At 37.4% G+C, this 13,174-nt stretch overlaps 1 protein-coding gene across 1 annotated transcript in view; it reads left to right on the top strand.

The window, feature by feature from the left end:
• The window catches only part of BCAS3 (BCAS3 microtubule associated cell migration factor), a 586,026-nt gene that overhangs the window by 45,227 nt on the left and 527,625 nt on the right, over window positions 1–13,174 (top strand). The window contains exon 8 of the mRNA XM_070774269.1: window positions 11,202–11,283. Within this exon, the coding sequence (XP_070630370.1) occupies window positions 11,202–11,283 (82 nt within the window). The remainder of the gene's footprint in view (window positions 1–11,201; window positions 11,284–13,174) is intronic.

The raw sequence follows: 13,174 nt of genomic DNA, 5'->3' as shown, positions 1-13,174 counted from the left end.
AAATATGCATTTTAGGTGGTTTTTGTGGTTTGCATTTTTTTCCTGATGGCATGCAGAGTAGGTTACAAAGATACTGACACTGACATTAACTGAATCATTTGTGGTTAGCTAGGCAAAAAGTAAAACAAAAAACTTGTCCCCTATTTCCTCCTACTTTTAGGAGCTTTCAAAAGAATTACTGTTTTTTACCATTAGGAATACTTTGCTCAAAGTGTGCTATCTTAAGTTTTTGAAATTGTTGGAGAAGAGTTATAGCACATAAAATGACCGGCTGGCAGTGTCTTGTTTGAGGGAAGAAAAAAAAAAACAACTCGAGTTTAAAAACTGTTTTTGAATACAGTGTTAACAGGAGATTCTGATGCCTCTTTGATCTGGACGTGTTTTCCTTTGTTTCCGTATGTCTAAGATGAAAACATACCATCCGATTGGAGAGAGCTTGCTTTGTAGTTGTGATTGGCACTCATGTAGCTGGGTGCTAGCCTCCTGTTGCTTAGGAACCGAACATGTTAGTGTAAGGTGACACTTCCATCTCCTACCCCTGTCTCTTGTTTTATGTTTTTATTTTTACCCTTTTTCTTTAACTAAAGAAATTTTGTGTGTGTATGTATTTACCTTTCCTCCTCAATTAAAACAAATTATTGTTGTTACTCTGTCAGTTAAAAAGGCTATTGGGAATTCCCTTGCTGTCCATTGGGTAGGACTGTGTGCGTCTGTTGCAGGGGGCATAAGTTTGATCCCTGATCCCTCAAGGGGCGGGGCTTGACCAAAAAAAAAAAAAAAAAGAAAACACACAACAACAATGCAAAAATTGTCATGAACCAATCTTTATTTTAAAGACTTCGTAAGTTCAGTTGTGCTGTTTGTATGTGAGAGAACTAGCAAAGTGATAACTTATATACTTGTTTATTTAAATAGACCAAGTAAGGGCCTTTTGTTGCCTGAGGAACTGAATTCTTTAGTGTAAGACCTTAACGCCTCTTCATTCCTCTTTTCTGTCTCTATTTTTACCTTTCACCTTTGCAAGACCCAGAGGATTGTTAATGGCAACTGGAGACCTAATTCCCATCAGCTGGCTAAGGGGCCATGCTGAAGACCTTTCTCTATATTTTTACCTTTTATCTCTATTTTTTCTCTTTTTTTTTGGGTGAGGGGCTAGGAGCGTATCAGAGAAGTTTAAAATTTATTTGTGGAATCTCCACATTTTCCATATATATTTGAATAAACATTAATAGAGTATTTTCAAAGCAGCTTTCAGTTCAGTTCAGTTTAGTTCAGTCGCTCAGTTGTGTCTGACTCTCTGTGACCCCGTGAATCACAGCACGCCAGGTCCCCCTGTCCATCACCAACTCCCAGAGTTCACTCAGACTCACATCCATCGAGTCAGTGATGCCATCCAACCATCTCATCCTCTGTCGTCCCCTTCTCCTCCTGCCCCCAATCCCTCCCAGCATCAGAGTCTTTTCTAATGAGTCAGCTCTTCACATGAGGTGGCCAAAGTACTGGAGTTTCAGCTTTAGCATCATTCCTTCCAAAGAAATCCCAGGGCTGATCTCCTTCAGAATGGACTGGTTGGGTCTCCTTGCAGTCCAAGGGACTCTCAAGAGTCTTCTCCAACACCACAGTTCAAAAGCATCAATTCTTCGGCACTCAGCCTTCTTCACAGTCCAACTCTCACATCCATACATGACCACTGGAAAAACCATAGTCTTGACTAGATGGACCTTTGTTGGCATTAGGTTTACATAAAAGTTGAGGAGAAAGTACAGAGAATTCCCATGTATCCCTCAAACATAACTGCCTCCCGCCCTGGTTTCCCCTGTTAACATCTTGTATTAATGATGGCAGTGGCTGGCTTACAAGATCTTCGTTCCCAGACCAGGGATTGAACCTGGACCCACAGCAGTGAAAGTGTGGAGTACTAATCACTGAACCACCAGGGAATTCCCAAGGTACTTTTTTTTAAATTAGTGAACCAATATTGACACTTTATTAACTTAAGTCCATAGTTTACATTTTTCTCCTTAGTGAAAAAATTCTTCTTGATATTAGTTTTAACTCTAAGACTGATGAAGCAGTGTTTACTTATTAAGGACTTCATTTCAGTTGTGTCTATATGGCTGCTACCTGTGAGACAATTAGAAAAGATTGATGTCTACATTTGTTTATTTAAGTGGGCTGTTTTTACATCATTCTTGGTAAGAAAACCTGTTGCAGGTAAAAAGTTTACATAAACACAGAAAGGTTGGAATGAGTATGGGATGTTTGCCAGGTGGAGTGGCCCTTGATCTTGAGCAGGAATGTGAAGACCAGTGATGAAACGTGCTGCCCAGAGGAGGTGCTGCTTGTCTCTTAGGCATTGGTCCTTCTCTTGAGAGCTGGAAAGCTTAGGAAGTGTTATACCAGTGGGTTCAAGAATGAGTTGTACGCAAATGTGTTTCATGATATGATATTATAACAAATTTCCAGATATTAAATATTAACAACGTTTTGAAAACAAGGGGCAAAGGCAACTTATGTTAAGTACCGTTAAGATTGAACGATGAGGCCAGTATAGACCTAGTTAGTTATTTGTCAGTTCATTCATCCAACCAGTATCTTTCTTTTTCTTTTTAATATTTAGGTATGGGTGTGTAGGGTCTTAGTTGTGGTGTGCGGGTAAGTGTGTGGGCTCTATAGTTGTGGCTCGTGGGCTGTCTAGTTGTCACATGAGAGTTCAGTTGCCCCTTGGCATGTGGAATCTTAGTTCCTCAACCAGGGATCAAACTTCTGCCTCCCCTCCATTGGAAGGTGGATTTTTAACCACTGGACCACCAGGGAAGTTCGAAAAGCATCTTCTTGATTTAACTCTCTCTGTGTGCCAACCATGTGTTTTACATAACTTATTAGTTCAGTTAGTTCAGTCGTTGAGTAGTGTCTGGCTCTTTGGAACCTGGAGTGCTTCATGGACTGCAGCACGCCAGGCCTCCCTGTCCATCACAAACTCCCAGAGTTTACTCAAACTCATGTCCATTGAGTCGGTGATGGCATCCAACCATCTCATCCTCTGTTGTCCCCTTCTCTTCCTGCCTTTAATCTTTTCCTACATCAGGGGCTTTTCAAATGAGTCAGTTCTTTGCATCAGGTGGCCAAAGTATTGGAATCTCAGCTTCAATATTTTATTGATAAATAAAACATTTTATTAATAACTATGAAATTTAGTACCATTTCTTTGTTACATAGATATGTTATTACTCTTATTTTAAAACCAAACTCAGATTTAGCCCACTTAAATAGATTATAAACACAATCCAGTTTATTTTCTACTGTAATAAACTGTTGGAATCCTTGATGTTGTTGATGTGATATTTGTAACTGATGGTCTCTCGTGCTGTACTCACTTGGCTTGTTGCCATAGGCCATGGTTTCGGAATAAGAATACAACCTCCGGGGTCCTACCTACTGGGGGTTCTGGGGTCCTACCTGCTGGGGGCTTTTCAAAGTGCAAGTGTTAGTTGCTCAGTCGTGTCTGACTCTTTGTGACCCCATGGACTGTAGTCCACCAGGCTCCTCTGTCCATGGAATTCTCCAGGCAAGAATACTGGAGTTGGATGCCATTTCCTTTTCCAGGGTGCTTTTAACTCTTTTAGACTTTCTAGCTGGAACCAGAGGCAATGTTTGGAGAATGCAGGTGTGAAAGATATTTTTGACTGGAAGTCAGGATGTGCTTGAGATAAACATGAGGAATTGTATTTCTCATGTCTTTTATGTCTGATGCCTTGGTCTTTTAATTTATATTTCCAGTCTAAAATTGCCCTACTATATATGTTATAGCCATTTTGAAAAATAGGTAAATTAATGCCTCTATTTAAGTTTTTTAGAGATTGAAACTTGCTAAAGAAAGAAAAAGAAAAGGACTACTAAACATTATCTTTTGTGTTTGAACTGCTTGAGTTACAGGAGGAAGATACAGTAATTTTTTATGTTTCCTGTCTTTAATAGGGACTGCATTTGCTTTGAGTGTTTGTGTGAATTTTTATAAATCAACATTTTTCCATTTCACTGGCTATCACTTTGTTATAACCCAATCATTTTACCTTATATGGGGAGGAGAGCTTGCTTATTACTGGATTTGAAATTAAAATATGAATTCAATCATGGACCAAAAGCTCTAGTTTTTCCAGAGCTGCTAAAAAGAATCTCATTCATATTTTGTGTTGATTAGCATACATAACACTGGGAATGGAGGGTCCTTCAGGACAGAACTCTTATGTCATGTGCCCTGATAGAGGACCACTATACTAAAGGGGTTTATTTATTTAGATTGAGGCAGCATTGCTTTGCCAGAGAAGACTGATTTATGCCTTTCGCTCACTGCTGCGTAATAGAGCGAAATCCATAATTTTTAGAATCAAGCAGCTGTATTGGGCCAGAGACTTTATCAGGCCATTCATGAAATAGTAATATTGAATTTCAATAAGCACATGAAAAGGTGTTCAAGCACCTTCTTTGAAGAAAGTGCAAATTAAAACCACAGTGAGAATCTCACTGAACATCCACCAGAGTGACACCAAGTGTTGGATGTGGAACAGGTAGAGAACTCTCTTATACTGGTAAGTTGTTCAGTTACTGTTTCAGTAAAAATCTCCAAAAATGTGCCCATATTCCTAGTACAAAAGCAGTTTCAGTAGTATGTACTCAAATAAACATGTTCCATAAATGCCATGTGCAAGAATATTCATAGCAGTATTCCTTATGATGTTACCATTTTAAAAATGGTAAAATCATGACACTCATACAACTGTACAATGGACATGTGTCATAGATTTTATTTAACTTGTTAATGAGGTGTTAGGCAAGTTATCGCTGGTTCAAAGGAGAATCTGAAGAACAGTATAAGCAGTTAGGAATGCTGAAATGAACCTGTTCAGAAATGTGAACCTAGCTCATATCCTGTTGGGACAAAAGTGTACTGCTTGGGATCTTTTTTATGAGTGGAGTTCAATTGCATCTCTGCTAGACAAAGTTCATTTGCATTTCTGTGGGCAACATCAATTGCCTTACTATCAGTTTTCTACAACTTAAAGTATTGTCAGATAGCCCAGTCAAGACAAAGGTGCAGGTTCTTACAGAATCAAATAGCCCCAAAGGATCTACTGTACAATTGTTGATAATCCACTGAAAGAACACACAATAACCTTTTTCCCCTTTGAAAGTTTGTGCAGTTTTTCCAGATACTTTATGAGCCCCAAACTAGAAACAACTTAGACTTCCATCAGCCAGTGGTAGAATGGATAAACTGTAGTAGTTTTATGCAGTGGAAATCTGTGTAGCAACAGAAATAATCATATGCAATAATACAGATGAATTTCACAGGCAGGTGATGTGTAAAAGAAGCCATTCACGAAAGAGTACATACTGTGTGTTTCCATTTACATAAACTTGAACAAGTAAAACTTACGTGTTAGAAAAATCAAGATATTGGTTGTTGTAGTGACCCAAGGATGAAAAGAGCAGATAAAACCAAGGAGGGTCTTAGAATGTAGGAATGGAAAAACCAGACCCTTATTGTCTTTCCCTCCCCCATGTTGTAACTACTAACAGATTTCAGGTCTTCCTGAGCAGTATAACCTATCTCCCCTCCTGTCCCATCAGTTCAGTTCAGTCGCTCAGTTGTGTCTGACTCTTGCGGCTCTGTGGACTGCAGCACACCAGTCCTCCCTTCCATTGCCAACTCCCAGAGTTTACTCAAACCCATGTCCACTGAGTCAGTGATGCCATCCAGCCATCTCATCCTCTGTCATCCCCTTCTCCTCCTGCCTTCAATCTTTCCCAGCATCAGGGTTTTTTTTTTTTTCAAATGAGTCAGTTCTTCACATCAGGTGGCCAAAGTATTGGAGTTTCAGCTTCAGCATCAGTCCTTCCAATGATATTCAGGACTGATTTCCTTTAGGATGGACTGGTTTGATCTTGCTGTCCAGGGGACTCTCAAGAATCTTCTCCAACACCACAGTTCAAAGGCATCAAATCTTTGGTGCTCAGATTTCCTTATGGTCCAACTTTCACACACATACATGACTACTGGAGAAACCATAGCCTTGACTAGATGGACCTTTGTTGGCAAAGTAATGTTTCTGCTTTTTAATATGTTCTCTAGGTTGGTCATAATTTTTCTTCCCAGGAGCAAGCGTCTGTTAATTTCATGGCTGCAGTCACCATCTGCAGTGATTTTGGAGCCCAACAAAATAAAGTCTGTCACTGTTTCCACTATTTCCACTGTTTCCCCGTCTATTTCCATGAAGTGATGGGACCAGATGCCATGATCTTAGTTTTCTGAATGTTGAGTTTTAAGCCAACTTTTTCACTTTCCTCTTTCACTTTCATCAAGAGGCTGTTAGTTCTTCTTTGTTTTCTGCCATAATGGGTAGGGAGAAGGTATTTGGCTTACTCTTCCCACACCCAGTATATGTGCTTCATCCAATCAGCAAATGACCCATAAGACCCCTATCTCACTCCTCGTACCTTGGGTATAAAAGTGGACTAAGAACCCCTGTTCAGGGTCGGTTCTCCCTTGAGCTGGCCTGCTGTTCTAACAGTGTCTCCTACTCTGATAAACTTCATTTCCCTCTCATTCTGTCTCATATCTGGAAATTCTTTTCCATCCTGCGCCCAGACCACGAGAGTTATGGTTGTTGTTGCCTTGGGTTCGTGACTGGGAATGGGTGTGGGGACCTTCTGGGTGTCCGTACTATTGTTTCTTGATGTCTGTGCTGGTAACAGATGTGTATTAACATTGCAAATTCATTAAGCTGTACAAACACTTAAGATTTCTGTATTACTTCTGTGTCTGTTATCTTTCAATAAAGTTTGTTAAGGAGAATCAATGGCAGACCATAGTTCTCCATTTGCAGCGTCTCAAAGGGAAGTCGGACTTCCCTGGTGGCTCAGACGGTAAAGTGCCTGTCTACAATGCGGGAGACCTGGGTTCGATCCCTGGATCGGGAAGATCCCCTGGAGAAGGAAATGGCAATCGACTCCAGTATTATTGCCTGGAAAATCCCATGAACAGAGGAGCCTAGTAGGCTACAGTCCATGGGGTCACAAAGAATCGGATACAACTCAGCCACTTCACTTCACTTCACTTCAAAGGGAAGCTGGGGGTGTAAATATGTATTCCTGTCCTGATTCTTTGTCATTGTAAAGCATTATTATTGTCCTCTGTGTTTGATTGACTTCTCTATTTTGTAGTCAGATGTCTTTGAAAAGTCATCAGGATTTCAGAGGCAGGTTTGGTTCTGAGGACTAGATGACCTTCGTGTGCTTTTAGGATTCTCTGAAAGCACTTACAAAGCTCCCCCACTACTTTTACAGCCTTTTCTGTGTGTGTGTGATTGTCTTCGGCTGTTATAATTTCCTCTTGCCTTTGATTGAGTTGTGAGATTCTAAACTTGTCCTCCCCTCCACCGCTTTTTGGTTTGGTATGTAATTTGCATATTTTCACCATGCGAAAGCTATTTTCTATGGTTGGAAAAGATTTTTTTCCAACAGTGTGAACAAATCATTCTTTGTTCTCCTTATTGTGCCTCCAAACTGGTACGTCCGGTTTATGCTCCAAACAACAAAAGTCTGTCATCAGAAATTAAAATGCCAGTAAGAACAAAGGCAGAGACCATGAGGAGCTATTGGAGAGGTTTCCTCCCTATTTGCTCCTCTCCCCAAGTTACTGCAGTTGCCAGCAAGTTGGAGCTTTGCTTGGTACACGCCTTGCTGGTAGTTCTCCCCTTGTATTTATTATTAGTGTTGGTTTAAAAGTGAACTTAGAGCCCCTGGTGATTCTTCCCAGGATCAGTTAAAATCCTCATCTGTGAGGATTTTATTCTTTGCTATTTTCAACGAGTTTTTTTTTTTTTTTTAAAGAAACCTAAAAATCAATTTGACACTCATTTATTTGAGAGCAATATTGCCAGTGAACATGTTGTTTAAAATGATTAGAGGTAATTGAAAACGGCAGCCAAAGTGGAGCCTGTAAGACCATATCCATTTTCTCTGTGTCCTCCCTAAAATGTGCACATCTTATCTGTATCCAAATGATTAGCACTTTTTCTGTTCTGAAATTGTATTCCAGTGTAGAATTTGCCTATATTATTTGGAGGGTGTTCTCCTCCAAGTGTCATGCTTGACATTTGTGACTCAGGAAACTTTAGAATTCTGCTTCTAACAATTTTGATTTTAACATGTTCATAAATTTCTATCACTATTTTGTAAATTGTGATAGTGCTTTCCCTGCTTCCTTCTCTGATGTTTTAATGAAAGATTCTAGGACCTTAACTTAGGGGCAAGAAGGACGGGGTAATGAATATGAGGATGTATTTTGTAATCAATACTAATGTTTTTTCTTAACCTGTTGCTGTACATTTAAAGAGGGATTTAGAGTAAAAGCTTAGAATAGAATAAGGCATTTCGGTTTGTTTTAAAAGCTGTTATGCTCAAAAGCATGGTATGTTCAGATTTCAAAATGTTTTTATATATCAAAGTAAGCTCTTGGGTATTAAATCCAGTGATAACAAACGTTTATCATATTGTGAATGTGGCAAGACAGGTTTGTTATATTCTTTATTCTTTATTATAATTTAGTATAGCAGCTCAGGTAAATATGTTTAGACTTTTTTTTAAACTTTTTTTTTAAGCTTATTTGATAGAACCAAAAACTAAATGCTAGACTTGTGGCATATGGAAATAATATTTCAGAGCAGTGGATTTTGTGTTAGAATACTATGATTTGTTATAGGTATAATAATCCTTATTTGTGAGAAATGGTTTTCATTACTCTGAATTATAACTTCAATGCAATATCTACGGTATTGTTTTACAGTTTATTTTTCATTTCATTCTTGGTAGAAATAGTATGTATATTGAAGAATATTATTTATCCATTGTCCAACAGCAGTTTATTTTCGAAAAGTAAGTGGCTTGACAGCTTTGGAGATAGCAAGTAATGTACCTGTAATGTAATTGGACTGTGTTAGTGATATACCTTTCTATGAAAGTGTTCCTAAAATCAAAGAGGTGATGGTAATTTTTAGATTTCAGAGAATGTGTGATTATTTGATGGGGTGGGAGATTGGACAAAATGACCCTTTAAGGATTTTTCTAAATTTAAAATTCTGTTCTATAAGAATAAAATGTAGATTTAAAAGCTGTAACTCTAATGGCCTTCGTAGTTCATTTAAAAATTTAATGTTTACAGAGGACTTTGTAGAGAGGTAAACTCTTTAGTTTGCTATCCTGAGTTTGTAGCTTTTGTGTGTTTAATTGGTGGTAGGTGGTGCTGTTGTTGCATGGTTAGTGGAAGAGCCTAGCGTTCCTCATAGCTTCTGCTTCCCAAGTGCTATAGAGGGATTTGCCACTGTGGCCAATAAATATATTTTAATTATTTTTATATTATAAATGAATATGATGGCTCTTTGGGCATTACCATAATTTAACATTTATAAGAGACAAAATTATTTACAGTTTGCAGCACTTCAATTCAGGTAGAAGAGAAGCTGAAGATCTAAAAAAAGTATTGATCTAAAAGGCAGCGCTACAGATTTTTTGTCCAATATTGGAAGACTGATAGACCTTTTGTAATATATAAAGTGTTGATATTTTAAATTCCTTGTTTGGCGGGCCTGTTTTTAAAGAAATACTGTCGGTGTGTTTACTTTATGGAATGTTTACCATTTTTACATCTATTGTAAGTTTTTGGGTTTATAGAATGAGTTTTACAGTATTTGCCATTTTCTTGATCTGATGTAACATATTCCATCAAACACTTGGCAATTAAGAAAATTTATTGGGAACTACATTACCACTTACAGTACTCTGGAAAGACTTTCTTAACTAATTATGATTTAATCTGTGCAGTATTTGAATTAGCAGCAGATTGTCCTTTTGAACTAGTAATTCTGAAAAGCAGTTGTTTCCACACCCAACACATATATCAGTATACCTCTTTTCCTTTTGGAGTAATAGACTACCCTTTATATTTGAGGAACAAATCTGATAATGACTCAAAATGAACAGATTCATATAATGTTTGATCTTAGTGTATAATAAAAATGAAATTTAAAGATGCATACATTTTTAATGAATAGAATATTGAAACTAAAAGCATTTTGAGTTTGTTTAGCATCTTTATCGTCTCAACTTACAAATGCAAAGAATATAGGCTTAGAGGAAGTAGAGGAAATGTTGGTCAAAAAGTATAAAGGTTCAGTTTTATAAGTTGAGTAAGTCAGGAGACCTAATGTTTAGGCATGGTGACTGTAATTAATTATATTGTATTGAATACTGAAAAAATAGATTTCTTGGCCTTCCTTGGTGGTCCAGTGGTTAAGACTGTGCTTCCACTGCAGGGGGATGTGAGTTCGATCCCTGGTCAGGGAACTAAGATCCTGCATGTCATGCGACATGGCCATAAAAGAAAGAAAAGAAAACTAGATAACTAGATTTCAGTTGCTTTTATCACATACAGAAGGTTACTCTGAGAACGTGACATACATACATATATATATATATACACACACAGGTATATGTATATCAAATCTTCGTGTTGTACACCTAAATGCATACAATGTTTACTAAAATATATTTAGAGAAGAAAATAAGTAATAAAGGTTTATAGAGGTTAAATGATTTACTCCAGGAGGTTAACAGCTAGGGTTGCAGAACCGTAACTGGCACCCAGGTCATTCACCCTCCACCTCAGTGTTCTTTGCAACATGTTTTGCTTCTTCTCATACATAGCACATTTGTGAAAGTTACTATAGCATTTAAGTTCTGCTTTTCAGAATGTTAAGAATATTTGTTTTCATACATAGAAAGCTGAATACTAATAAAAATCCTAGCTGCTTTGCTCTAAAATGGAAGGCAGTCATGTAGGAACTGAACAAACTTTAACAAACTTGTGGTTTATTAAAGATAAAAATTATAGGCTTCCGAAACAGACCTTTTATTTTCCTATTCATATGAAGTGCATGCTCTTAACATTTTCTAAAAATATTTATGATAATTTAACATATCAACATGCTTAATGTGTATGGTCACCATAAGTGTGTGTGTATGTGTATATATTAACATTTGAGACCAAAAATCATGGTAAAAATTTAGGAGATCTTGTTTTTGTATAATAATGTTCTGACCTGTGTTTTCGTTTCCTGTATTTTTTCTGTCTCCTCCTGCAGATCAGTGGGGAAGCACAGGAGCTTTTTTCTGTTCGACATGGCCCAATTCGAGCGGCTAGAATCTTGCCTGCTCCACAGTTTGGTGAGTGTAGCCCTTAAGAAGAAACAAATCATTCAGCAAGAGGTTTCTCTTTTATTGGTCTTGGACAACAGACAGCAAGAATGATAACTAAAGCCTGTTTTCCTCCAAGTGTCCATACCCCTTCCCCTCCTCCCTCCAAGATAAAGTCTTAAGTTCTGTCAGTTGAGATGGAAATAGGTAATCTTAACCAATTCAATATGGCCATTCACTTTCTGCTGTGGTTTTGATTTATCTTCCTCCTCTTTGATCTCCATTTAGTCTCTGACTTTGCTGGCTCGCTCTTGAAGGCCTCTTCTCTCTTGGTTTTCATGGCAGCGCTCATCCCAGATCCCTTCCTTGCTGACTGTGCTGCTTTTGTTATGTTGCTCGTTGAGCTTTCTGCTGTGGGTATTCCCCAAGTCTCTGATGTTCTCAGTGTCTTTGCTCTTCTCAGTTTTACTTACTGCCTTGGGGAGCTTGGTTTTCACCATTATCTGGATTGCAGATGAATCTCTTGTCTGTATTTATAGCGATGGCAGAAGTACAACTTTGGACTTTTGGCCTTGAATTTTTGCTTTAATAATGAATACTTCTTAATGTCGTATGTAAATATTAGGCATTTTTTAATTAAAAAAATCAGATATATGGTTAAACTATATCAGTTGTTCAGAAGCCTAAATAACTCCCAACTCTAATGATCTACGCTTTGTACAGACTGTCTTTTCTCTTTAATTTGCCAGTGTTCACTCAGTAATGTTTTTTGCATGTGCATTAAAAACAATCATTTTAGTACCATTTGCATACTTAAAAAAGAATATTAAAATATTTAAATTCTGTTATATTTTTAAAGTTTGTACAGAAGTTGGAAATCTTCCTAACACTTTGTACAATTACTTCTCTAAATTGGTGAGAATGGTGTTTATTTAAACTATTGTGTGCCTAAGTATTATTAGAGATTAATTTAATTATGAAATCTGCTTAGTTGAAATGGTAGAGGTAGAGGTAATAAGGCAACAGTGTCCTGCAGTCATGTGGAGGTTTCCCCTTGTTATTGAAGAATGTGGCATTATACAGTTACCAGCGCTGTCTCTGCTTCACACACACTGTTTTTTGTTGCATTTGTGTTTTGGTGAAAGTTTTGACAAAGAAGATTGTTTTTGGAATAGCCAGCTTTCTCTTTGGATGGTTGGAATTAAGAACTTCATTACTAAAGGAGTCTGCTGTGTCTTTGTTTCTTTGGTATGTAATTCACAGGGGCAGATTTTTCTCCTTTGATTTATGAAGTTCTTCTCTTTATATCAACTATTTACTATTTATTAAAAATTTTTTTGGTTGCACTGTGTGGCTTGTGGGATCTAGTTTCATGACCAGGGATAGTATCCAGGCCTCCTGCAGTGGAAGCATGGAGTCCTAACCGCTGGGCCACCAGGGAATTCCCCTATTTATACCAATTATTAATGTTCAACTTTTCTCAAATGTTTTACTTTGGGCAGAAATACTTCATGGGAGAGTATAAAACTTTAGAAGTTAATATTGCTATTAGGATTTGAGTTTGTTTAATTTACTTTGTCTAATTAAAAGAAAAATTTCTTCATCCACTATAACTTTTTAATACACTTTAATTTTAATATTTAAGATGTAATTTCACAAAGCTAAATGTCTGACTTACACAAAATGTATGTGTTGGTTTTATTACTTAATTTTTTAGATTTGTTTTCATTAAAGCTATACATGCAACTGATCAGATAAATTTTGTAATGGAAAATAGACTACCTAATTCCTCTCTTTTGCCCATTTTGCTTCTGCACGCATTTTGGTGGAATAAGTCTTTACTAGTTTCTGGAAAAAGAATGTGTGGTGGATCTTGTTTGTCTGAAGATGTCTTTATTCTTTCTTAATTAGTTCTTGATTG

The sequence above is a fragment of the Bos indicus genome, chromosome 19 (genome assembly GCF_029378745.1).
Source record: "Bos indicus isolate NIAB-ARS_2022 breed Sahiwal x Tharparkar chromosome 19, NIAB-ARS_B.indTharparkar_mat_pri_1.0, whole genome shotgun sequence".
Lineage (NCBI taxonomy): Eukaryota > Metazoa > Chordata > Mammalia > Artiodactyla > Bovidae > Bos > Bos indicus.
The sequence above is the reverse complement of the archived record's forward strand: the minus strand, read 5'-3'. Positions and strand labels throughout refer to the sequence as shown.